This window comes from Punica granatum, chromosome 4 (assembly GCF_007655135.1).
Source record: "Punica granatum isolate Tunisia-2019 chromosome 4, ASM765513v2, whole genome shotgun sequence".
Lineage (NCBI taxonomy): Eukaryota > Viridiplantae > Streptophyta > Magnoliopsida > Myrtales > Lythraceae > Punica > Punica granatum.
The window spans coordinates 12,070,971-12,095,700 of NC_045130.1; the positions used below are offsets into that span (position 1 = coordinate 12,070,971).

At 37.4% G+C, this 24,730-nt stretch overlaps 3 protein-coding genes across 4 annotated transcripts; 1 reads left to right on the forward strand and 2 right to left on the reverse strand.

The window, feature by feature from the left end:
- Window positions 1-463: 463 nt before the first annotated feature.
- Window positions 464-5,414, reverse strand: LOC116203706 (polygalacturonate 4-alpha-galacturonosyltransferase). The gene is made up of 11 exons (XM_031535584.1): window positions 5,102-5,414; window positions 4,843-4,995; window positions 3,978-4,012; window positions 3,824-3,883; window positions 3,586-3,720; window positions 3,427-3,490; window positions 3,298-3,344; window positions 2,732-3,066; window positions 2,267-2,624; window positions 1,553-2,140; window positions 464-1,109 (listed from the first exon to the last, which is right to left on the reverse strand). The coding sequence occupies exons 2-11, from the start codon at window positions 4,979-4,981 to the stop codon at window positions 834-836; spliced, it is 2,037 nt and encodes a 678-aa protein (XP_031391444.1). The 5' UTR covers window positions 4,982-4,995; window positions 5,102-5,414; the 3' UTR covers window positions 464-833.
- Window positions 5,415-6,313: 899 nt separating this feature from the next.
- On the reverse strand, window positions 6,314-9,366 carry LOC116203707 (histone deacetylase complex subunit SAP18). Its single transcript, XM_031535585.1, has 6 exons — window positions 9,137-9,366; window positions 8,751-8,783; window positions 7,706-7,816; window positions 6,946-7,041; window positions 6,702-6,776; window positions 6,314-6,619 (listed from the first exon to the last, which is right to left on the reverse strand). Exons 1-6 carry the CDS (start codon window positions 9,245-9,247, stop codon window positions 6,587-6,589), a joined length of 459 nt encoding a protein of 152 aa, XP_031391445.1. The 5' UTR covers window positions 9,248-9,366; the 3' UTR covers window positions 6,314-6,586.
- Window positions 9,367-14,724: 5,358 nt separating this feature from the next.
- On the forward strand, window positions 14,725-19,374 carry LOC116202439 (agamous-like MADS-box protein MADS3). Of its 2 annotated transcripts, none has more exons than XM_031533982.1 (8): window positions 14,725-15,189; window positions 16,331-16,400; window positions 16,998-17,065; window positions 17,184-17,283; window positions 17,890-17,931; window positions 18,340-18,381; window positions 18,504-18,634; window positions 19,014-19,374. In XM_031533982.1, exons 1-8 carry the CDS (start codon window positions 15,008-15,010, stop codon window positions 19,099-19,101), a joined length of 723 nt encoding a protein of 240 aa, XP_031389842.1. In that variant the 5' UTR covers window positions 14,725-15,007; the 3' UTR covers window positions 19,102-19,374. The 2 variants fall into 2 exon arrangements, with proteins under 2 accessions (XP_031389842.1, XP_031389843.1); XM_031533983.1 differs by having other exon boundaries at window positions 14,728-15,189; window positions 17,004-17,065.
- Window positions 19,375-24,730: the final 5,356 nt, after the last annotated feature.

Here is a 24,730-nt window from a genome sequence, read left to right on the forward strand (position 1 = left end):
TCAGTTTTTCAATTCTTTATTATGCCATATCAAAAAAACCACCAAGCACAGGTTTAGCTTTCATAAACCCTACGCCCTATCAGGCTTACCAAACATTACCTCAATTATCTTCTTCTCTCTCACTTCAACACTAGGATTCTTTCAAAGAGACTCGACCTGAAGTTACGGCAAGGAACTCGAATCTAGCCGACCAATCGATACCTCATTATCTTCTTCTCCCACTTCACAATTTTGGATGCTTTCAAAGAGACCCAATGTGAAGTTACAGAATGACTCGAATCGTACCATCCACATCTAGACATGTTTCCTAGCATTCACTCTTGGATTACTGTAACTGGAAATAATGTTATCTTACACCCACCCCAAGTGCTGAGCATTTCGCCAAACCGCACGGACTCTTTGCTTAGAGCCCTGCCATGGCAACAAGCATTCATTTGTAGCAGAAGAACCGAAGCAATCCCCATCAAAAGCCATAGAAGTAACAGAAATAGCAAGTCCTCCATACATAAAATTCTATTTAGCAAATCTATATCTCATTCGAAGAAATTACAGAACTACGACTGACGAATATCTCTGTTTTATTCCATCCGAGTCGAAGATGACACTGAAATGGAATATCATATCAGCAGGAGCTTTTACAGGGTCAACTGGAGGTGTGAGTGGGGGTAACAATGAAATCAATTGAATCATAACCAAGAATAACCAATGATTGTGGGAAGGCAAAGAAAACCCAATAATCACATCCCTCCTCCTGTATTAGATCAGTGAGAGCTTCCTAACCAGTCATCTCTCTGGAGGGACAAAAGAGGGAACGCATTCTAAGTGGACTTTCTTCACTCATGGAGGTTGCAGTTGCGAATGTAGGGATGATCATACTTGATATACTTGGTCCAGTAAGGCCGGTACTTTGTCATGGCGAGCTCGAGCCACGGCTTCATGTTCCCATTGTAGTGGATGACCGCCGCATTCTCGATCTCATTGCGGTCGATGCTTGGATTATAGCCTAGACCAAGCACGTGCCAAGACTTGTTGAGAGGATGGGTTAGCCCGTAGAAGGTCATCAGGCCAGGAGGCAATGTCCCAAGTTTCCATAGCACCCGATCCTCATTCTATCAATCAAAACAAGATAGGGTAGTTACGGCCTCAAAAATTCAGATATCATAGCTTCTAGGAATTAAAAATGTCAAACAGTATACTTCACTAGACCGTTTTACGATTAAAAAAATGAAAACTTCTCTACTTTCTTCATAAATATATGGAGCAAGTTAGACACACTTTTCAGGCAAAACAACAGGACTCCAGAGACCATTCCCCAAACCAAAGAAAACTAAAAATCGGTTTCACATAGGAATGGGGTGCAATAGCAACAGTTTCCGACATAATCATGGAGGTTGCCAGCCAACCAGAAGCCTGCCTAGTATATGAATCAGAGTACTCAAGGCAGCGCTGATAATCTTATGGTCTAGGTTCCAAAAATGGCATGGGAAATTTAACACCTCTTAAACAAAAAATCTACAAAATAAAAACAGAAGCAACTGGGCTTGAGACTCACCATGTTTTGCCACTTGTGGTAAATTCCTGTAATATCCTTCTTTTTCCACTCTTTAAGATCAAACATGTTCATTCCATATGCCCACCCGCAAGCATTCGGATCAAAGTTCCTTGATATATGAGGATTGGAGAAGTTAAGGTACTTGTCGAAACGGTGAAAGCTCTCCCCACAAGTTTCAACTGCACCGTTCACCTTTCCATGCAGATCCACTCTCCACAACCCAGTCAAGTCCTTCTGGACAACAATGTCGTCATCCAGAAATAGAATCTTATCCAACTTGGGGTAGACTTCAGGAAGATAGAATCTTAAATGATTAAGCATAGAGAGGTACTTCGGATTCCTGTACTTAAGGTTGGAAGACCCAGATGAGAGTGTGGTCGGATGATCAGCCTTGAAATAGTACTCTTTCATGGCAGCAGATTCAAGCTGCCGTAAAACTGGGCAGTAAGATGAGTTGAGCCATTTGAATTCATCAACATTCTCAACATGGATCGTGGCTTTTCCAGGAGGATTCAATAGAAACCACATATTCATTGCTCCAAAGTTCAGTTTATCAGTAACAAGATGAAAGACATGTTTTGAGGGATCCTGCAGATCAGCGAGAACCCATTTAGTGAAAATAAGAAACCAAATCCTAAAATATCCGGCACAGTTGCTGATTGAATACCAACGAACGATAAACTCCTCTACTATAACAAGAAAAGGCAAAATTACCTTCGCATTCCTGATTGTTGAGTTGACAACAACTGATGCAGCCAAGACATTATCAGAGAACAGGGCATAGTGGTAAAGATCGCGATTTTCCAGATTCTCACTCCTCGGGAACTTCCTCTTCTCTGGAGGTAGAAGATAGTAGTCAATTGTCAGGCGCATGGACAAACAGTGGATTCCGTTAGGAATAGTCTTGGCCGCTAATTGGCTCAAAAATGTGCTCTGCCTTTTCAGACTCCTAACTTGCTCATCTGCCGTTTGCAGCATTGCTCTTAGCTTTCCAGTGACTAGATTGCAATCATACAACTGCTCTCTTGCTTTTGACAGAACTTGCCCCATCGCTTTCATTTTCTCTTGTGCACTAAAAATCAACACCAAACAATAAGCTGATAGAACCTTTATGATGGTGACAACAGACACAAGTATATAAAATGAAAGTCATAATATTGTCCAAACAAATATTATTACCTGTGAGGAATATCAGCATCAGCTGTAGCCTCTCCCAAAGCACGTTGACTCTCTTTGAGTCGAGTTTGTAATTCTTGGTACAAATCAAGCTTGTTTTTCATCTTCGCTAGGGTTAAATACACCCTAGCCATTATCATTTGGTCCCTCACAAACCTCACTGTTGTATCGGGGTTCTCATTTTCATTGTCCTTTCTCCAAATACTGTACTTCCCCAGAACAGCTGAATCAACTGATTTAGAGCGTTCTATGGCAGCATTTTCAAGTTTAACTGTTGCTTCATCATCATGCTGCGCCAAGTCAGCCACACGCTTTTCACGTCTCTTCTCTCGCAGTTGCTGCCAATTCATAAAAGTAGAATTGGGACTTAAGGAATTCTTGAATAAGTACACAAACACACAATAAACACAACACAAGCAGAAAGCATAAACACTGGAAAACCAAAATTTTTTATGCTAGAGTTCATCAGTCTCTTCCAGCTGAAGTTATGTCAGTATTCTAAACATGGAAGGATTCAAGATGAAATGAAGTTATTACAATAAAGGGGAAGAAAAGGAGAAAGAATATACCCGACGAGCTAGCTTTGCAGGGGTATCAACAAATTCTGATTTATTATCTGCACATGGATGTCATATCAGAAATCAACCATCCAAAGGCATTGGCAAGCATATGAGCAGACTGCATATAAAGACATTAACCTGAGGAATTGGTAACTTCGCTCCTTGGTAGCCCTTCTTTGATATCACCAGCTCCTTGGATTGACTAAAAAAAATTCAGAAAGAGATATACATATATGAGATATCCAAATAGGAAAAAGTAAAAACATTCTATATCAAAACTAAATAGCTATTACTGACCTCCAAATTGGAATCATTCACAACTGATGCATCTGGTCCAACTATTCTCCATGAAGCAGACAAATTGGATTTTCTGAAAACATCAAGATTTAGGGGATTTGAATCATCTGTGCTGGCTGTAATTACATCGATCACCTGGACATGAACAAAAGTTAGCATGAGGCCACCATTCAAAGGTTCATGCTGCATCCGGAAGAAAACTCATTAGTTCGTAATAAATCTTTCAATATAAGCTCACCCCTTCAGAGAAAAGAGATTTAAGATGTTGTGCTGCCAGTCTTTCTCTCCAACCAATATTCTGCATTCCCGGAACGATTTTATCATGAGCAAATCGGAAAAACAGAAAATGTATACTAAAAGGAATGAATACAGAGGCATATTAAAAGCACTACCTCATTCCCTAATCCATTTGAATTTTCAATTGTGCCTGCAATTCAACAATAACCACTTAAAATTGTAAACCAAAATGGCATGGGCTTTTACTTTTTTAACAATATAAAAAGAAAAGCAAGGCACTAGTGGTTTTGCTTGTCCGCCCTTGGCACAGGTAGGTAAGTACAAAGGAACACAGGTAATGCAGAGGATGTTCATCACAGGCCACGATAACATGAAATGGATTTTAGTCGATAAGAAAGTGGGGGAGAAGAGGTCAACAAAAAGATAATCTGCTAAAAACTTGAAGGTCGTTCCCACCAATAGTTATCCTGCAAAAGACAACAATACTACAAGATAGACACTTTGGGTACGGTGGAACAAAGCTACACTCCTTCCAAGTTCTAAAAGATCCTACAGTTGCATCCAATAGATGCGATACGAGGTGGTAACCGCTTGGCAACCAAATTTTCCTCAGGGACCTAACAGCTGTAGACGAACTCCGACTCCGAGCATGATGATCCATTTCTATGTAAAATGATGTAATATGGAGGACAAACATAAAACCCTCTTCAGCAATGAACAAAGTATCTAAGCATTAACAAGATGCTAAAATCTCCTCAAAGCTTTTGCTCATAACTTGATGAACAATGTAAATTCGACCCGAGATTCATATGAACATGAATCTTGGTCGAAGAAGCCTGAAGAGAAACTCTTAGACGAAATGAAACCAACCCCACATCTAACAAACTAAAGAACTAGCAAAAGAGAGAAGGGGCAAATCAATTCACTTCCCTTTTAAGGCAATAAGATCTGCAAACACGCAAATCCGAGACCGAGAAGAAGAGGAAGCACGGGGGAGTGTAATTGCAACAAGGCACTGACCTAATCGGAGGCCGGGGCCGTAGAAGAAGAAGAAAGGAGAGAGAACGCAGAAGAAGACGAGGACGGCTAGAGGCAGCCAAGATCCACCGAGTATGCTCCGGTGGACGCCGGCATTGGAGGGCCCCCGCTTCAACGCCATTGCCGATTTGGGACCTGGAATCGGGAGAGAGTGCACAGGATCAGTCACTTCGCAAATTGAGATGGTGACTTCAGGAGAAAGCAAGAAAGAGAGACGGAGAGAGATGGGGAACAGATTTACCGGTCAAATCATGCAGAGATCTTGGGGTGAATCAAATTGGCGTGATATTGATTGCTGCTACTTCCGAGTCCATTGCTGAAACAAACAGAAAATGACAGAAGACACAGACGGAGAGAGAGAAAGAGAGAGGGAGAGGGGAGTGAAGAAGAAGGAAGGAAGGAGTTCCGAAGAGTAAAGAGCTGGGGAGGGAGAGGGAGAGAGAGAAGGGATCTTCTTCTTCTTCTTCTTCTTCTTCTTTGGGGGGAAGGAAATCAGGAATGGCTCTTCCTTTCCTTTCCTTATTATCTCTCTCTCTCTCTCTCTCTCTCTCTACTCAACACTGATCTGTTATTTTGTTTGTTTGTTTTAGTAATTGAAAATTGAAGAAGACGACAGGGACGTCGTCGTTTTGGCGCCGAGATTGGCTGTCGGCAAGCAGATGGTTTTTGGGCTTTACTCTCTCCCTCTCCTCAGCAAATAATAATAAAGATTAATGATAATATAAAAAAATGGGATTATTCCTCCTGAGATTTTTTGCTGAACTCGTATACTATTCATTCCTTTTTTTCCCCCCTCGAAAATCAATAATGAAATTATGAAAGCATATTATTCATTCTGATTCATTATTAACAGTATAAAAATAATGAACCATTGGAGGAGACCTGGACCTATTTGTTAGGTCCGATCGCAATGAGTTTGACACCATAATAACTCTAATAAGGTATAAAATGAGGTATAAAATGAGAAAGAATTAAGTGAGCATCAAGAATTTCCTTATAAATCAAATTCAATACGTCTTGATTAATGAAACAAATCTTCACTCTTCCTCTCTTCCTCGTCGCAGGGCACGTTGCGACTACCAAGCGGAACCTAAGGATTCCATTTTTTTTCCCGGATAGGTAAAGTAACATTACCATCCTTTCTTCCAAATAAGGAAAGTTCAATTAATCATTGGAGTGATTTTAACCAATCGCTGCAATCCGGCAGTCGCCTTTACTCTTCAAAGTTGCATCCCGAATACAGACGAGTCATATGGCATATCAAAAGTTGCTCACATTTCATTTCGTTCATTTGGATACATAACCGAACCATAATTCCCAAGTCCTCTCACGGGATCGTCTGTCACGGCAGAAAATCAAACTTGAAACCAGCGTGCTTCGTTGAACCCATTTTGTATTTCCTTTTCTAACTACAGTAAAGAATCCTCTATTCTATCGTCATTGATGCTCAATATTGCAGATATGAACATGATAATTGATACTCCACGTTGCAGAACTAAGACCGGAAAAGGATAGTAGGCTGATGAAAAATGAAACCACTGAGTTCTATGCTAACTAGGGTGACAATTGCATAAACATCACCTCACAAGACAATTCAGAATGACCTATTTGCTATCACATGACAGATCATTTCCAATACATGCAGAAACTGTATCATAGTAAACCAGTACATCGACAATTACATTGACCGTCTCTCGTGCAAGAGCTCTAGGCATGAAAAGCTTCTTCAGAGAATGGCCACATCCAAGTAATCTCCAATCTGTAAAAATAGCACGAAAAGATTAGTGCCCCATTCAAGTCGTTCGATTGGGTGATAGTAGACCAAGTGCAGGTTATCAAACCTGGAAGCTTAGTTCAGCCAATGTCTTTATATCATCCAGTCGTCTCCCGTTACCATAGGAAAAGGTCTTCCCAACCTATTACCACAATATATAAGAAATAAGAAGGGATGCACAATCAAAATATCATTGAGCTACCATTGGAGTGCAAGCACTCAATTATTCAAGGTCCCGATTTGTGCACCTTGGATTTCTACTCCAGGGTTTGATATGATCAAGAAGTGACGAGGAAAAAAAAAAAACTCACCTCTCGGACCACAAAACGGCCATTTTTATCAGGATATACAAAAGCGAAAGACAACTTTGCATCCCTTCTCCTTGCTTCCGGAGCTACCTCCTTGACCTGAAGCAGTAGAACTTATAAGGCAACATAACAGTACAATTATCTGAGGTTTCTGTTTTAGCCAAACAATCGAAAGTTCACCTAATCATATCAAGGAAATACAAATACCTGCCATTTATCCAATTATAATCAGCAAGTAATGGATTTGATAAATAATTACATGCAAACTTTTTAATCCAACAGTGATCAGTGCTATAAATGTCAACTTGAGTTCCAGTACTAAAATTTCCATGTTCTGCAGGTAGCCGACATTTTACCAATTATTCCTCATCAATTTAAGTGAAGTTATTATTTGTACCTCTTTCTCCGCAAAAGCAGCAAATCAAATAACTAAAGAACTGAAGAATGGCAGGACAATGTACATTTCAAATCAAGAGACAACAAGCACTGAATATTGAATACAAGAAAGGCCATAGCCAAAAAGTGAAAAGCAACTAGGGTATCTTAATCAATTAAATGAAAATCAGAATTATCATTATCCGCATCAGCGGGGAAGAAATGCAAATAAGATGATATTCTGACTAAAATTGGCCAAAGGATGGATTTGAGCATCAAACAAGGATTGCAACACCTCATATGCATTGCATGATCAACAATCATAGAAAAACATACACGTTTTGATAAAGATGGATGAAGAACAATGAAGATAGGGAACAGTCCATACCAGGTCAGTCAACTCACGAAGAGTAGCATCTTTCCATGTATAAATTTGAACCTCATCTTTAGGCTCTTTGCCTCTCACCGCAAATTCTTCCTTGGAATGATGACCCCCACTCTGCAAAACCACATGTGATCAATCAAAGCAGGCACACTCCATTACCGAAGCATGCGGCCACTAATAGCAGAACCAAACATCCATTTCTCAACGGGAATATCATCCCATGCAAAAGATGTGCCTACGTTGGATGTAACTATTCAAACAATGAAATTTTAGAATTGCATTTCCAATGATCGTTTTGTTTGGGAATGGAATGGAGTTCATTCCAACTATAAATAATTATATTTATTTGGGGTTGTAATGATTATATTGTCGAATTATGGAAAAAAGTAATGAATAGTTGAGAGAAAGTAATAATCGTATTGTTGAATTGTGAAAAAAGTAATAAATAGTTGAGAAAATTTAGTATTAAAAATTGAATTGAATGGTAGTTAAGATTAAAAAAATTAAAGAAAAAAGGAAAAGTAATAATTATGTTGTTGAATTGAAGATAAGTGGAGTTAAAGTGGAGTAGAGTAATGAATATTACTAGTTCTACTCAGTGTAGACGTAACACCGGAAGGACGGGTGAGACACAAAAAAGTACCAGCAAACACTAGACTTCTTAAACATTGTCTAACAGCCAGAGCATTAGCATAAAAATCTTTCATTTTTCACTACCGAGAAAAGTTATTAAAAAATAATCAATGAAATCATATCAAGCTATCTGTTTGGTGATAATACATGAAAGCATGTAAGCCTGTTCTGCAGGTGGAGAATTCTTATGCATCTAAGAAACCAGTGGCATCACCTTCTAGCTACAAGTTACAAATCAGTATCACCATCTCCAACGGGCTGTCTTTTTAATAGTATCGAGAAATAAATCCGGGCTAAATTCAATTCAATTTAAAAGGAAAAAAGCCGTAATAAATAAATATCAAGAGAGACAAGGAATCAAGAAAACGGTGCTAAGTCTATCTTCTGTAGGATTCGCATCGAAGGAGGAGCTTACCTTAGTGAATACCCGAAGCAGTAGTGGACATGTCTGCAATACCCAAAAGCCAAAAAATGAAAAGCAAATTAGTGAGAAATGACCATGAAACAGAAACGCCAAGAAACGACCAAAGGTACAACCCCCCGTTTGTGTCACTGATCAACAGAAACCCATCGAGCAAATTCGCCCCCAATTGCAACATTTCTACGTCTAGAACTACTACGTTTTTCGACGGTGGAAAGACTACCGTAACGTATCTCTCCCAATTTAAGGTAACCGAAGCCCTAGAAGCTCTCTCACTCGTTGCTTATATCCTTACTCTACTGAACCCTGAAGGCTGCTCAAGCTTATCTATATCGACTTAAACTCTTAAGGGCGTGCATATTGAAAGAGGAGATGATCACCTTCTCGCGCTCGACGGGCTCGTAGCGGGCTCGAGGAGGAGGCGGCGGAGGAGGACCGCCTCTTCCGGGAGGCATTGGCCTTCCTCCCTGTCTCTTCGGCGGCTCGGCCATTCTAGTCTTCCTCGGTAGCTCTGGAAGCTTCTGAAAGTTACAACCCTCCCTCCGTTTGCTTTCTCAGGGCCAAGAGACGATCGTGGGGTTAATGGCTGGCTCCGAAGAAGATACCGACTACAGTGAGCGGCGCGCTTGAACCGGCTAGAGGAAAGAAAGCGACGATCGTGCTGTGTAAGGGCCTGGGCCGAAATAATTTTGGGCCTGGGCCGAAGTATTTTTGGGCCTCCTAATTTCACTCTTGCTAAGTTAGTGCTCCTTTACGCAGTTCCAGGCTGAATGGGACTTCGAATTAGATAAGTTAAGCCAGATTAGTGTCCTGTCAGCCCTCCAATGATTTCGTTGACATGTCCGTGACATGATCTTGGACTTGCAATAGTCGAGCCACGATGTTCTCAGAAATTCACTGGATCTCTAACGAAGTGATACTCGACCTCTATGTACTTGCTCCTTCGATGACGCGCGAGAATCTTGGCCGAGGTGCCAGTGTTGCCTTGTTATTATGTTTGAATCAACATTAAGTATGCTCCCGCTTGTGATGTAACTTCCTAAGCATTTAGGAATTATATGTATTCCGCTTCTGCGATAGTCTCCTTAATTACCTCGACATCATGCAAACAATTCCGAGAGCAAGAGAATACGGTGTTTAAAGGCGCATTCTCACGTCAAAAATTAAATATTGATAGTAGACATGTTGACACATGATCCGGTCAATGCCAGCAACCTTGAATGAGATGAGGGCCAGGAGCGGCCAAAAGGAATTAGTGACCTAAAGCAAAACTTTATACGAGGGTTATTACTAATTTAATGAAATTATATAAGTTAATTTTTTTATTTAATTTTTTTTATTTTTTACGATAAAAATCACTATTAAATTCTTCAGTTGTTTTTTAATTGTGCTTTCAATATGTTGTAAATGCAAAAGAAATCACCTCACGGAGGTGCTTCGGTTAAATCTTATTTTATTAAAACTTTTCAACAAATAATGGAACAAATTTTTTTTAAAAAAAAAGAGTGAATGGTATGAAAAATACATTATTTGCTTTATAAAAATATTGAATATTAAGGGCGGAAAAAGGTCGATAGAAAGGACAACATTATGACAAGGAGAAGAATAAAAGTTAATGAAGATGGGACCAGGAGCAAAAATAGGGAATCCAGATTGCAAGATACGTTATCACTTATTCGGGTGAATATATGAATTCCTCTTTAACTATTAGGTTAAAACCTCTTGAGGTTAAATGTATAATCTGTTAAGTACATGAGTTTTGCGTTTTTATTTAATCCTAAATGCTTATTGGTTTTTTTTCGCTATATTATTCACAATAATGATCGTTTAAAATTTTCTCATTAATAAAATATAGAGATTGTGGGGATCTAATTATATAATGTAATTGAGTAATCATTACAAGTTGGGGAGAATGAGATTTACTAGCAAATTAATTGGAAAAAAATTAAATTTGAGGCATTGATTTATGATGCAAAAATATATGTAATTATATAATATGAGGCCTAATTAATCTTAGACCCTTTGGGGGGGGCTCCAGCCATTGCTTGAGTGGCCTTACCCAAGGGCCGCCCCTGATGGGGGCCTTATCCTTTGAACTTAACATCATGAAAGCACTCTTTAACTTTCAAGTTGAGAGAATAAAGAAGTCATCCATATGAAAATTAGGAAAAAAGAAAAAGAACATGTGGCCATTTGTAAGTAAAGTATAACCTTTCAAAGTCTACAATTATGAAAATTTCACTCGACTGACATGGAATGATATTATTAAATTAAAAATGAGTACACAGTGAATATAAATTTTGAATTTATTAATTACTTATGTAAGACTTCAATTATTAAATAACGTATAATACAGTAGTGCACGTCTTCTCCTATTAAATAAGAGGTTTTAGATTTGATATTTGGTGAGATTATCTGTGAAACTTTATTAGTTATTACGATTTGCATTTCATTGTATTACTATTACACTTATAGACTTCTTTTATAAGTGAAAAATTTTTAATAATGAATAAGGACAATATGAAGAACAGGTTACTTTCCTTTTTTCCTCCAAATAAAATATTGCTTAATAAAAAATAAATAAATTCGTGACTGTCCGTCCATTTTCCTCCGTTCCCAGCTCTACTCCTCTCAAGTCTCAACCTTGAACCTCCTATGCTCCTCTTCCTCTTGTCACGCCGCTCCCCCATGCGATGATTTCTCCATTACTAAAAGTTACACATTATTTGTACGTTATACACAAACGCCATCTAAATCTCATTCCATTCCGATCGATAATCCTATCATATCTTGACGAGCAAACATGGCTTTAGTGAAATAGTGTTGGGATTTACTTCGGAGGAGAGATGTCATTACGTAGAAACTGATTGTCAATATTTATCTATACAAAGAAAAACTTAAGATGGAACCATAAACTCTCACTAATATTGAGCATTGAATAATTGAGCATATTGAGGTGATTTATTTTAACTTGAGGCATTTTTTTTTCCCTTTTGAAAGAAAGATGAAAAGAAAATTAGGAAATGGGAAGAGAAGTCATCATGATCATTCATTTTAAGAAACCCTCTGGTTTTATGTACGTAGTTCCATATATGATCATACACCGTCCACATCATTACTCAATTGTAGGCCTGTGGCAAATTATAGCAAAGTCTACAACTCTCCATATAATTTCCCTTATACAGTACAAACAAATGCGATGAATCATAAAACCTGTGTAGCCCCACCTCACATGAATTTGCACAGTACCCGTGAAAATTCATGAAAATGACTAGCCCTTTCCCTCCCACATAATAATCGCTCCCAATATCTTTGCTCGGTCAGCATTCGCTCATGTATGAATGATACATCATTGAATTTGAATGTCACGATGTCGAAATGAAAAGTTGAATTCACTTGCTTGCGATGTCAAAATTCTGTGATGCGAGGTGATAGTGGTTATATTGGAAGCATACAATTAATTTGAAACTCAAAACGTAAATAATGCGAGTGACATGGTTCATTGGTGATACGTGATTTTGTACGTACATGATCTTACGATTATAATCTTATGACTAGAGGTATTGAGCTAGCTTTGGAGATCGTAACGCGTTAATTTATCCTATCATATATACCCTCAAATAATTCTTTTCAAACTATGTGTATTGCTATAAGCCTATAACCTCCTTATATATGAGATGCTCATAGGATATGTAATTGGTTCAGTCGGTCATCCTAGTCGCCACAATGCACATAGTTGATGGTACGATCCATAAACTGACGGTATAGATTAATTGAGATTAAATTCATCCACTCTATGATCGCCGACTGAGATCAGATATAGTTGATGCTCTCTGGATGGACCTCGTTTCATTGCAATAGGAACATACATATAGCTTAGCTAATAAGCAGCAACATGCTATATGTTTGGCTGTGGATTGAAAGTTGAGGTGATAGCGAAAGTGGGTAAATTGCAAGAAATGGGCACTTCTGCATTGAAGAACTTCCTCGAAACCCCATTAAAGGTTTCCTAAAATGGAAACTTCCAACCACCACCACCTCCTCCTGCTTTGCCCACTAATAATCCATCCACTGGCTAGCTTGTCAACTCTTTTTTTTTTTTTTCTAAGTTACAAAAGAGGCCCAATACATAATACAAGGTCTAATACAATAAAAGAAAATTCATAAATAACTAATAAAAGAATACGGGTAGTCTCATTAAGTATTGAATCAGCGATCTCTAAATCAACAGACGAGGACATGCGTTACTGAGCTATTCCTTTTGATGCTTGGCAACTCTTTACAAGAGGAAGTAGAATTAGCTGGCCCCACATGGGAAGGGGAAACTATATTCGCACTTCCTGTTCAAAAAACCTGCCCAATGTTTTTTTTTTTTAACGTAGGGTGTTCGAACTTCACCGACTAGTGCTCGCGGTCCCATGTGCACGCTTGCAAACACACAGGACAAAGTAAACCAAGTTACACAGAGGTGTTGGCTAGCCACAAGGGAATTCGAACCCGAGACATGGTGAATACGTATACTCCTCATACTATTAGGTTAATCCCCTTAGAGTTAACCTTGCCCTATGGTTTGATTACTTGCAATTGATTTCTTTCCTTTTGCACCTTTTTCCTCATTTCCTTGTCAGTTTTGCCAAATGATCAGTTTGCTGATCATGTATGTATGGAGTAAATCTGAGGTTTAATTTGGACCAAATTGTTTAAATTAATTTTGCCATGCCAATTGTGTCAATACTTCCTAATGCATCGTTTTCCCAAATATGTTCCGACATAAATTAATAACTAGTAATTGCGGGTCGAGCTTCCCCCAACAGTCGTGGATGCTCTCCATTGAGATTGTGGACAGTAGCCACGCAATATGACCAACGTCACGAAAAAAAGTGAACAAGACCGAATCTCCTGATGATGATTATTTGGAACATTCGCCCCCTAATCGCAGTAATTATAAGAAAAAAAAAGTACATATAATTAGAGGGAAGTATATATAAAAATTCGTATTTTTGGTGGTCACACTGCCTTCTATTCTTGAATTAGGAATATTACAGTCCGGTCTAAAAATGGTACTACAAAAAAGGGCAAGTGCTAAGGTTATTATTGCCAGCCAGCCGATAGCTAGTCATCATGCGTGTATTGTATGAACGCCATTTGCGTTGGTCAATTACAGTAAAAAAGTTTGAAATTGATGTCCCAAATCGTAACTCACACATCACCCAAAAAATGTATCATCAGCTGGGAAAAAAAAAATGTATGACTAATATAAATGTGTCTTCAAAGGGCTCCTGTGCGCTGAATATATATTGAAATTCATTGATCTTGATTCCTATATATAAGATGATATGTTCAACTGGGGCACCAGATTCTCTTAAACAGCACCGTTGGTCTTGTTGAGTCTGTAAGCACACGAGCGAGGTAGGACTATCTCGTGTCCAGCAATTTTCACATCTGCCTTAACAACCGAAATGTAACAGAGATGGAACATACGTTTCGAATCGATGGTCTGTGGAGATCGATCATGCTAGCTCGTTCAAATCTCATAATTGGAAATTCCGAATCGATCGATGGGTCATTCTAAGGAGACAAGAATTGATAAGGCACACAAATTTCTGGCACACAATATAGTCTGGAAATTTCAACAACAAAACAAAGAGAATTCCTTCAAGAAATTCAGAATTCGAAAAATTAGAAAAATTAAAATCGATGGCGGAAAAGGAATTTGACCCGGAAAATCAAACGCTTCTGAACTAAAGATAACTCTTACTTGCAGATGGAAAAAGATGGTTTTGCTAAAAATGACAAATTGGAAAAGGGAATAAATCAGAAATGAGAAGAGGAATTACTGAGTTGGGTTATTATTATTTTTTTTGCCCGATTTATAACAAAGGGAGAGGGATCGAAGCTGCAGTGGCCTTTCATATATAAAGACCTCAACTTGCACTCTTTACCATATTCACATCCTCTCTCTGCTCTGCTCTCCCCCATTTTTGTCCCCAAGCTCCAAGAATTAGCACATCAAACATTAGTACTGTAATTGACCATAAAATTAAACTGATATATATCATCATCATATATATAAATGCCTGCTCTGTGTGTATACATACATACATACATATATATATATATATATATAAATGAATTTTCAAAGTCTGCTAGTAAGCTGATGACCTCATGATGAGTATATATTAGAGTAGTGTGTGGGGTTGATATTTTCTGAAAGAGAGACTGGGGAGAGAGAGAGAGAGAGAGAGAGAGAGATGGGGAGAGGGAGGGTGGAGGTGAAGAGGATAGAGAACAAGATCAACCGGCAGGTGACCTTCTCGAAGAGAAGGAATGGCCTCCTGAAGAAGGCTTACGAGCTCTCGGTCCTCTGCGACGCCGAGATTGCCCTCATCATCTTCTCCAGCCGCGGCAAGCTCTACGAGTTCGGGAGTGCCGGGTGAGTATGATCAGTAACCGGCGAAAGTTGACCTTGTTGTTCTGAAATATGGAATTAACATAAACCCAATCATTTGATGAGCGCGCTTTGCTTTCTTTCTAGCTAGCTAAATATCCAGTCAACCTTATATATTGTTATGTTATGTTATGTCCCGGTTTTAATTTAATAAATTCAAAGCAAATTTTAATAAAGTCTCCTGAGACTTTGTCTGGATTTCGATCTTTTGGGGGTGAGAGAGAGAGAGGGTGGACGAGATGAGGTTATTACCTTTTGTATATAAGGAATGGAAATGGCTTGCTATATGGCTAGCTAGGGTTTCTTTCTCTCTGGTCTGTTCTGGTTCTTCGAGGTTTTAGTGTGTGTTACATAGTTTTTGATGATTTTGTCTCCATGCCTGCCTTTTCATCCTTTGATCCTCCGGGCTATTCCCTGCTCTCTCTCTCTCTCTCCCAAAAAAAAAAATTCTATATATGTGTTGCAATTTCTTGACTCAATTAAATTGAATTGAAAAAAGTTTAAATGTATAATAGGCCGACTCGACTTAAATTTGATAATCGGATCCCATAAGGTTTCCGGCCGGATATCACACAAAAAAAAATTTTCATTTTAATTTCCACCTTAAGTTGATCGATTTATGCTCTGCCAGTAAAAAAAAAGATCTAAAAGAAAACAAAAAGGTAAATTACACCCGAAAGGAAAAATTACACAGAATAAAAAGATTGTGCTTGGATTTGGATTCTTTCTTTTCTAGTTCTGACGTAGTGCTGGTCTTTTCTATGGGAGGACTTAGTGCTTTTTAAGCTTTTCTTCAGGATGTTATATGTACGGCCAAACAATCATATAATACGCATAGTCACATAGCCAATTAAATGTACTACTTGTCATTGGTTTTGCCGATTATAAGGAAAATCTATGAAATTCGTTCAATGAAACTTGTCATTGACTTTGGAAATGCTATATATTGAGCTTTAACGTTCACTTTGTTGGATAAATTCTCGAGCTTTAACATTATAAAACTACATAGAGAGAAGTTCTTGGTGCAACTCCTGACTAATTTATGTTGTTTATGATTGTAATCGAGAAATGCACGTCCCATATGTCTTGTACAAAGTTTCTCTATTCACTATTTTTCTTGTTGCAGTACAAGCAAGACTGTCGAGCGTTACCAGCATCATTATGGCTTCGGACAAGACATTGGACGTGAAACACAAGTTCGTATTCTTATTCATCTCGAACTTCAATATTTATACAAGCGCACCACTATATGATAACTTCTAGCTCTGCTTGGTCATTATCTAGATTGATAGAGATTGTGTTGAAGATAATTATTATAAATAATATATATAGTTCCAGTCATTGTCCAAAAAATTTTGCTGTGTTATTTTGTACAAAAAATGTATTCGCTCTCCCACTCTTTATGCATATATATTATTATTATTTTCCGGTTATAACTCTTTATAGTTTTTTTTAATAAATATATGTTTTCGCAATTTAATCTAAAAGAAAACAAAAAATGGAAGTTTATTTCAAATATCTTTCCTGTTTTTTCTAAAAAGAAAACTAGAAATAGGAAAAAAAAATCACATGGAAATGGTGCAGGTTAGCAGATGATTTATGGTAGTTATTCGATTTTCAACTTGGCTTGAGTTTTACTTTGTAACATCATTTTTCAGAGGAGATCGATTGATATTTCATTGCACAACAGTACACCAATTAGATTAATGTTATTTTTCACTCTGTATAATGTATATGTCATTTTATGTGGGGTATACAGTTTTCTAACGCATTGGATTATTTGTATATTACATATGCAGAGCTGGTGCCAAGAGGTTACGAAACTAAAGGTGAAGTTCGAGTCTCTTCAACGCACCCAGAGGTCATTGCATATTCTTTCGATGTTTTTGGATAATCATAGCTGTAACTATACATATAGACGTATACATTGGGCGTTGTCATTAAACTTGCTATATCTTTTTATGTCATATATCTCGTAGGCAGTTGCTTGGGGAAGATCTTGGACCACTGAATCTGAAGGAATTGCTAAATCTTGAGAAACAACTCGAAGGAGCTCTTGCACAGACCCGGCAAAGGAGGGTAATTTGTGAACTTATCGTGCGCTCAGAACGTGTTTCTTTTCATTATTTTCCTTGCAGCCGAGGATCTTTAAATTTGAACTATCCTAATCGTTGCCGGAAGTATGGTCGACCAGCTCGAGGGATCCAATCAAGTTCTTACAATTTTGTGTCTATTGACCAATCGTGGAAGTAATCTGGTTTTTCTTGAGATTGACTGATTTTTTATTCAGTTTGACAAATGTGCTTGTTTAAACTAATATTTTGCGCAATGGAGTGATCAGTATATGATTCCGTAATGTCTTATCAGATGATATGTGGCTATTATACAATGATCGATTATATATCGACTATTCGGAGAGTATACTTTATTGCCAAAGTTAGATTTCCATTATTTGTATTTCTCTCTAGGTAATAAGCTTGTGTTTTTAGTACTGACATACCAAGGGTATATTCTGTGGACCGACATCGTACTTGTGATCTCTAGAATATTTGTAGATTCGACATGCCGGTACATTTCACAAGTTTTCGGACAATGGAACGATAATGGCCAAGATCTTTAAATTTATTATACGAACCCAAGAGAAATTCCTCCATTTATAACCTTTGCTTGTTCAATTAATTTCAGACGCAGCTCATGGTGGAGCAAGTGGAAGACTTGCGGAAAAAGGTATTAATCTTCGTGAAGATTACTTTGTGATTCACCTCTATCATATTTGATGATTTTTCACATGTATTTCGATTTCTGTTAATGGGATGTAAACTCTTCAAGTTGAGGAGGAGCATATGGCATGGCTGTCTGTTATATTGACACTGTCTTGTGGTGTACGTATATGCCTCTTTCGGCAGTGGTCATTGGCTGAAGCACACTATCTTCGGCATTGATTTAGAGCAGCAATTTGTCACCTGTCAAATTTTCTTAATGATATCAAAGGAATCTGTGTTATCAATGTTTTAATCAGCCATATATATCTATGCACAAAATTCAACTTTAGTTTTCAATTTACTAGCATATTTCAAGTTTCATCTGTCATCAAGCCTAAGTGTATATTCGGTTGGTGGTTTACATGTCCGGCAGGAGAGGCAGCTGGGAGATATCAACAAGCAGCTCAAGCTCAAGGTCCAAATTCAAAGCCTTAATTATAATGTGCGGACTAATTCATACTTGTGCACGTCATCGTTTTTGACTGATCTATTGATTTGCTTTATGTATGTGTCTATCAACTCGATTGATCACGTCAGCTCGAAGCCGAACTGTGGAGCTCCAGCAATGGAGGAGCAACAACATCAGGGACTAGCAACTTCCATCTCCACTATGCCCAGCCTAACTCCATTGATCACTGTGAACCACCTGAACCTGTACTCCAAATTGGGTATTACTCTATCCATCTCTCCATGACAAGAGTTATATAGATCGTATAAAATACAAGTATTGGTCAGGCCGTTTTCTGTTTTCCTTCTGTTTTACATAATGATCAGGACAACGCGTAAAAGTATATAAGCTAATCTGCATTTGACAACGCATTTTTTCAACGGCTGAAGTGAAGCTTTGTTTTTGCTTCTTCAAGAATTCAGTATTTATTGGAGGGCACTACTTGATCTCTCACACGAACCATTGCAATAGTTTACGGCTCTAGAAAAAAGGATCACCTCCAGTTGAACGCTTGTTCGAAAATTTTGTTCATTTAAGCCGATTTTATATTCCTGAAACAAGCGATTCGTGATATGTACAGATCATTTCTTGAATTGCAGGTACCAGTATGTGCAAGCAGAGAGCTCGTCTATCCCGAAGAGCAATACGGCTAGCGAGACCAACTTCATCCAGGGATGGGTTCTTTGAAAAAAAAATGAAAATCTAATTAAGTTAAAGCCATTGCACTCCAGGCACAACGAATGAATTTGTGTGGATATATTAATTGTTACTTTTGGATTATGTGGTCTCCTTAAATATGTTTTGATGTTCTAAGCATGCATTCTCCAAAACATGCTGCACGTTTGGCCATATTCTGTGCTATGGTTATGGTTACGTTATGTGAATCATAACGAAGTTTGATTTATTTTGTTTTGAAAATCAATCAATCTGGTTGCTTTGCGACTAAAGTTTATATATGTATCTTCATATGTCACTGGAAATGAGATATACACGCATATGTCACAGGTGATAAAGCTTGTTTTATGTTTGGAGTGAGAAAAATAATTTAAATTTATGCAGACCTATTTAAATAGATTTGAACGGGTAAGGATTTTCTTAGAAATCGATGACAAAAGAACGAAAAAAATTGAAAATGCACGGTTAATTGATCTATTGTAAAGATCTTTAGTTAATGACCAATTTGCATGGTAAAAACTAACAATTTGCAATATAATATTTGTCCTAAACTAGGAGGAGATATCCTTGCATATTAATTGGTTGACATGAGAGTAAGTACATAATAATGGCTTAATTAAAAGAGTAAAGTATGGATATTTATCTTGTTAAAACAAAGGATCTTACAGTTTAACGTACCGATAAATTTTGCTCCTCCTAAAAGTCCATCAAAATCTCCTTATGATAATGCGCTTCTAAGTACCCTTTCCAAGAGAATTGAAAAAACAAATCAAAGTAACAATTCCTTTCTTAATTAATATTTATTATTCGATCAAGTTTTTGAACATATATAAAATATATAATCTGAGAATTGACATTTTAAGGTTTTTGAAATTTAAAAAATAAAAATAAAAAGGTCGTATGAATATTATGTGATGCCCCTTTTGGTCCATTAGGAATTTAGGTGGGACCCCGCTAATTAAGTCAGGAGCTCACTAGATGGACCGATGAGATCAGTGTTGGGCCACCTTCTAATTTGGGCCTACGGCCCAATAAACCCACAGTAAGTGCCCAAGAGGAGCCCTTGAACTCTTCATCAAATTTATACTACAAACTTTTACACTTAATTTAAACTGGGCACAGCACCGCACGATACACAGGTGAATATAAAAATTGATAAAATATAAAAATTTCATAAATATATATTGAGAAATTCTTTAATTTCTCAAGATTGGATTATATTACAAAAAAACTTTTAATATTTATTCGCGATTTTTTAATATAAAATTAATTGTTATGATTGTATTAAAATTGAAATATTCAAATACATGAATCTCTTTTTGGAAAAAATCAATTAATTGAATAATCGAGAAGACACTTAATCACGAGTTAAAAGTTAGCAATTGGTACTCCAACGACTCGCACTATATTAAACCACAAGCTAAGGGTTAACAAATGGAGCTCTCACGTTTTACGTTTCAGCTTTTAAATATAATAATAGATAAATGCTGAAAATTGGAAGTTCTTGGGATGTTGTATATACTTGACAACTCTACATTTGCAATTTTTTTCACTTTTACCCTAGCATTTTCATATTATGCTATTTTCATATATTTTGAAACTAAAATAAAAGTTGATAAAAAGGGAAAATTGCAGCCATCAGAGACATAAGGTGGTGATGGCTACGATTTTGACCACCACCACTCTGACAAAGTTACCGATGGCTTCAGATGTCGCTGATGACCTCATTTGAGGGGGTGGAGGTCAGGGTCGAGGCCTCCACTGCCCAGATTTCTCTACTTGTACCGTCTATCGAAGAGAGAGAGTCAAGTCTAGGGCGGTGCGGGTCCCGATAGTGGTTCCACCTTCTTAGACGAGGTCGCCAACGATCTTTGAGGCCAACGATGATCTCGTCTGGGCAGTGGTAGTCGGGATAGAGGCTTCCTTCTCCCCAGACGAAGTTGCCAGCAACCTCTGAGGAGTTACCTTTGAGGCCTCCTGCGCCTTGTCGAGGTAGTGGTAATCGGAATTAGAGTCTTCTCCACCCCTTCCCTTTAGTCCCCTTTCACCGGCTCTCTCTCTTGTCCCCGTACTGTGTGAAAGAATGGGAGAAATTTGCAAAGTTGAAAATTTTGGGGGCCATCACTGCAAATTTTGTAAAAAAAAATTGATATGCTAGTCGCAAATTAAGTAGGTTTTAAATTACTAAATCATTAAGTGTTTTTTTTTTACTTAACAAGCTAAGTCCATTTTTTATGTTCTAAACAAACAAGCTATATCTAATAAAGTGCTGAAAAGTAATTTAAGCACTTAATTGGAATAAACAAACACCACCTTAGAAATTGAATTCAAACGGTTCGACTCTTGTCCCCCTTAAATAATGTCTCAGATTCAATTCTTGTAAATGAAAAAAAAATTATACTAGGAGAGAGCGATACTTCTTAATGGGTCACTCCAGCTTGACTGAATTATTCAGGAGCCAATTGGATTTCTGAATACGAGAGTACACACAAAAAAAAAACTCAAAAAACTGAGATAAAAACTCTACCAATCCCATAAATCTATATTTATATGTTTTAAAATATTAAATATTTAAATATTCTTTCTACAAAATCAAGAAAATAATGAATGAATCCACAAATCTATATCCATATATTGTAAAATTTTGTTTCTCAAAGGTAAAAAAATAAAAAAAAAATTCATTAGGGATCTGGATGTTCTGGGGTCATCTGATTGGATCCACCATATTTTTGCTTTCATATAAATATAGATATTAATGGGGTGCATTCCAAAACCAACCATATTATTTCATAAAAGAAAAATGACACTCTACTTCAAGAATAAGACCTCTAATTAGCCTTTTTTTTCTTTCATCACATAGGAGCTGATTATGCGCCAAATGTTGCTGTGTTTGGTTTTAGAGTTAAGTAAAGTTGAGTTTTGATTTTAATTGGGTTGTAATAATTGTGTTGTTAAATTATGAGAAAAAATATGAAAAAGTAATGAATAGTTGAGAGAAAGTAATGATTGTGTTGTTGGATTTTGAAAAAAGTAAATAGTTAAGAGAAAATAATAATTGTATTGTTGAATTGAAGATAACTAGAGTTAAGTGGAGTAGAGTTAAAATTTGTTTGTGAAACCAAACAAACTGAATGTGTTAGCATGGCACTTCTAGCTCTAGGTTTCAATTTTAATTTCAAGCAATAAATAAAATTTAAAATTTTGGAATTAAATATAAAAATCTTAAAAAATAAAGCATAAAGAATGAAATCGGCATAGGGGGCTCAAGATTGGCCATCACTCCCTAGAAATTCCAACAGAATCTTCGGAGGCCTCCGGCAAACTCATTTGGAGCGGCGATGGCCAGTAGGGAAGCCACGACATTGATTTGCCGTCTTCCCAATTTGTTTGAAAAAGACAGAAAGTTTGGGGCGGATCGGGGACAGAAAGTTTAGGCCGCCACTAACCATGCCTAAGGCACTGGTTGGTTGGGAGCCCCATTACTAGAGGTGAAAATTGATGAAAAGTTCAGTTTGTTCTAAAAATTTGGGCCTGTTTTATTCAAACCATTTATTTTAGGTGAAAAAAAAGTGACGATTCAAGATTTCCCTTTTTTGCTCCAAATGAGATTAAAAAAAACTTTTTGACTGTTATGGATTGAATTACTTAAGCTTTCTCGTTACCATAAACGAATTCCGAAAATAAAATAATAAATCCAAAATAATCTAATGGATAGCGAATCCAACAATTTAATATAATCTAACTATTTATAAGGAGAACATGCAACATAATCCTTTTTGGCAAATTCGTAACTCAAAATTAAAAGTCTCTTCGAGTGTCTACATTAAATACGTAACATTTTTCTAAATCCTCATTATTATTATTATTATTATTATTATTATTATTATTATTATTATATCATCATCATCATCATTATTATTATTATTTGTCACTTCTTACAAATCCCACATCGGTTGTGCAAAGGGGAGATCTAAATTTATATGTAAAGCCTAGTGGCCTCAATAGCAGTTAGCACTTTTGAGTGACGAGCCCGTGACTGTTACATATGATATCAGAGCTGACCCTAGGCCACAACCATGCGAGATTGAAATTAGGCACTCTGGAAGTTACCCACTAGTCCAAATCACTGGGGGTTATGTTCTGGACCTTGGCCTAAGAGCCCAACCAAGGATACTAGGCCTAAAAGGGGAGAGTTTGTCACGCCCCACAAATTCCACATCAGGAGATCTGATATTTATATGTAAAACCGAATGATCTCATTAACAACTGACACTTTTAAGTGACAGATCCATAGTTGTTACATCATCATCATCATTATTATTATTTAATTCTTGCTTATCAATAAAAGAAAAAAAACATTAAAAATGTGTCTTATGAATTATATGAAAGCACAGATAGTTCGGAACCTCTAGACCTATCACACTCAAAAGAAAATTGAACCTTTTTAGAGTTAAATTACGTTTATCATATCACGTTTACTTGAGGAAAATAATGATTATAGGACACCTTCATAACTTGAATGGAACCTCATAATAAAAATCTAACTGTATTCTGAATCTAATATATAAATTAAAAAATTCAATTTGTAAAAGCCCTCGTGATTTTAGATCAAATGTCTAATCATCTTAGATAATAAGTCCAGACCAAATACATATGGCGCGCCAAATAAGATATTAAGAGATGAGAATACATTTTGAGCAAAAAAAGAGATAAGAATACATCTAAAAATTATAATCAAATTACAGCTGAGTTCGGGTATTGCTTATATATACATATATTTATGGAAACTGCAAGGATATTTTATATTATAGTTGTATATTATTAGTATCGTATCTAGAAATTTTGTAAAGTATCCTTACGTTAGGCTAGATATCATACATTACCTAGTATTCCTAGGATTTCCTTATTTCACTTGGGTGTACATTGATCATATAAAGGACTTCCCTGATGAATGAAGATATATCAAAGATTTTACATAATTGTCCTGCACTCTCCCTCTCGGTTCTATCATGGTATCAGAGCAGGCGATCTGAGGGCCGTTCGATTAAATCACAATCGTTTTCTCGTTCTCGGCAAATCAATCACCGACTCTCTAATTGACCATGACCGGAGGAAATGCAATTCCAGTTGCCCTCCCTCTTGCAGGAAACGTCCTAGAATATGTGGCCTGCTCCTGTGCGTGTGTTTGTGGTGCAGCTCAGAGTCGACAGGGGCAAAGGGAGAAGGAGAAAGTTCATCGGTTTCTCATGAGATTGAATCCTGAGTTTACTACGGTTCGTTCCAACATTCTCAGCATGGATTCTTTTCCTAGCCTTAACTGTGTTTACCAGATGGTGTGTCAGGATGAATAACAAAGAACCATAGCTCGTTCCCAGGAGTCACAAGGGCAAGAAGTTGCCACCTTTGTAGTGAAGACATCGGACGAAGGCAAACTTGTAGCATAACAAGGAGGAAACCAACCTCATTGCAACTATTGCAATCAAGTCAGGTATATAGGGAGCACATATTACAAGCTGAATGGACGCCCGACAAACCTGGATGGGCAGCGAAACTCTGGTGGCTGGGATAGTCAGTACAAGGCGGGAAGCTCGAAAGAATCAAGAGGGTCGTATGGAAAGATTCAACACGGCTCTTATGGGAA

Coding starts and splice junctions, on each gene's coding strand:
- LOC116203707 (XM_031535585.1), bottom strand. CDS start 9,247: ATGGCCGAGCCGCCGAAGAGACAGGGAGGAAGGCCAATGCCTCCCGGA. Junction 7,817..8,750: donor TGCTTCGGGTATTCACTAAG/GTAAGCTCCTCC, acceptor GTGGTTTTGCAG/AGTGGGGGTCATCATTCCAA. Junction 7,042..7,705: donor TTCGTGAGTTGACTGACCTG/GTATGGACTGTT, acceptor CTACTGCTTCAG/GTCAAGGAGGTAGCTCCGGA.
- LOC116202439 (XM_031533982.1), top strand. CDS start 15,008: ATGGGGAGAGGGAGGGTGGAGGTGAAGAGGATAGAGAACAAGATCAAC. Junction 16,401..16,997: donor ACATTGGACGTGAAACACAA/GTTCGTATTCTT, acceptor TGTATATTACAT/ATGCAGAGCTGGTGCCAAGA. Junction 18,635..19,013: donor GAACCTGTACTCCAAATTGG/GTATTACTCTAT, acceptor CTTGAATTGCAG/GTACCAGTATGTGCAAGCAG.
- LOC116203706 (XM_031535584.1), bottom strand. CDS start 4,981: ATGGCGTTGAAGCGGGGGCCCTCCAATGCCGGCGTCCACCGGAGCATA. Junction 2,625..2,731: donor GATGCTGATATTCCTCACAG/GTAATAATATTT, acceptor GTTGATTTTTAG/TGCACAAGAGAAAATGAAAG. Junction 2,141..2,266: donor CAACAATCAGGAATGCGAAG/GTAATTTTGCCT, acceptor GCTGATCTGCAG/GATCCCTCAAAACATGTCTT.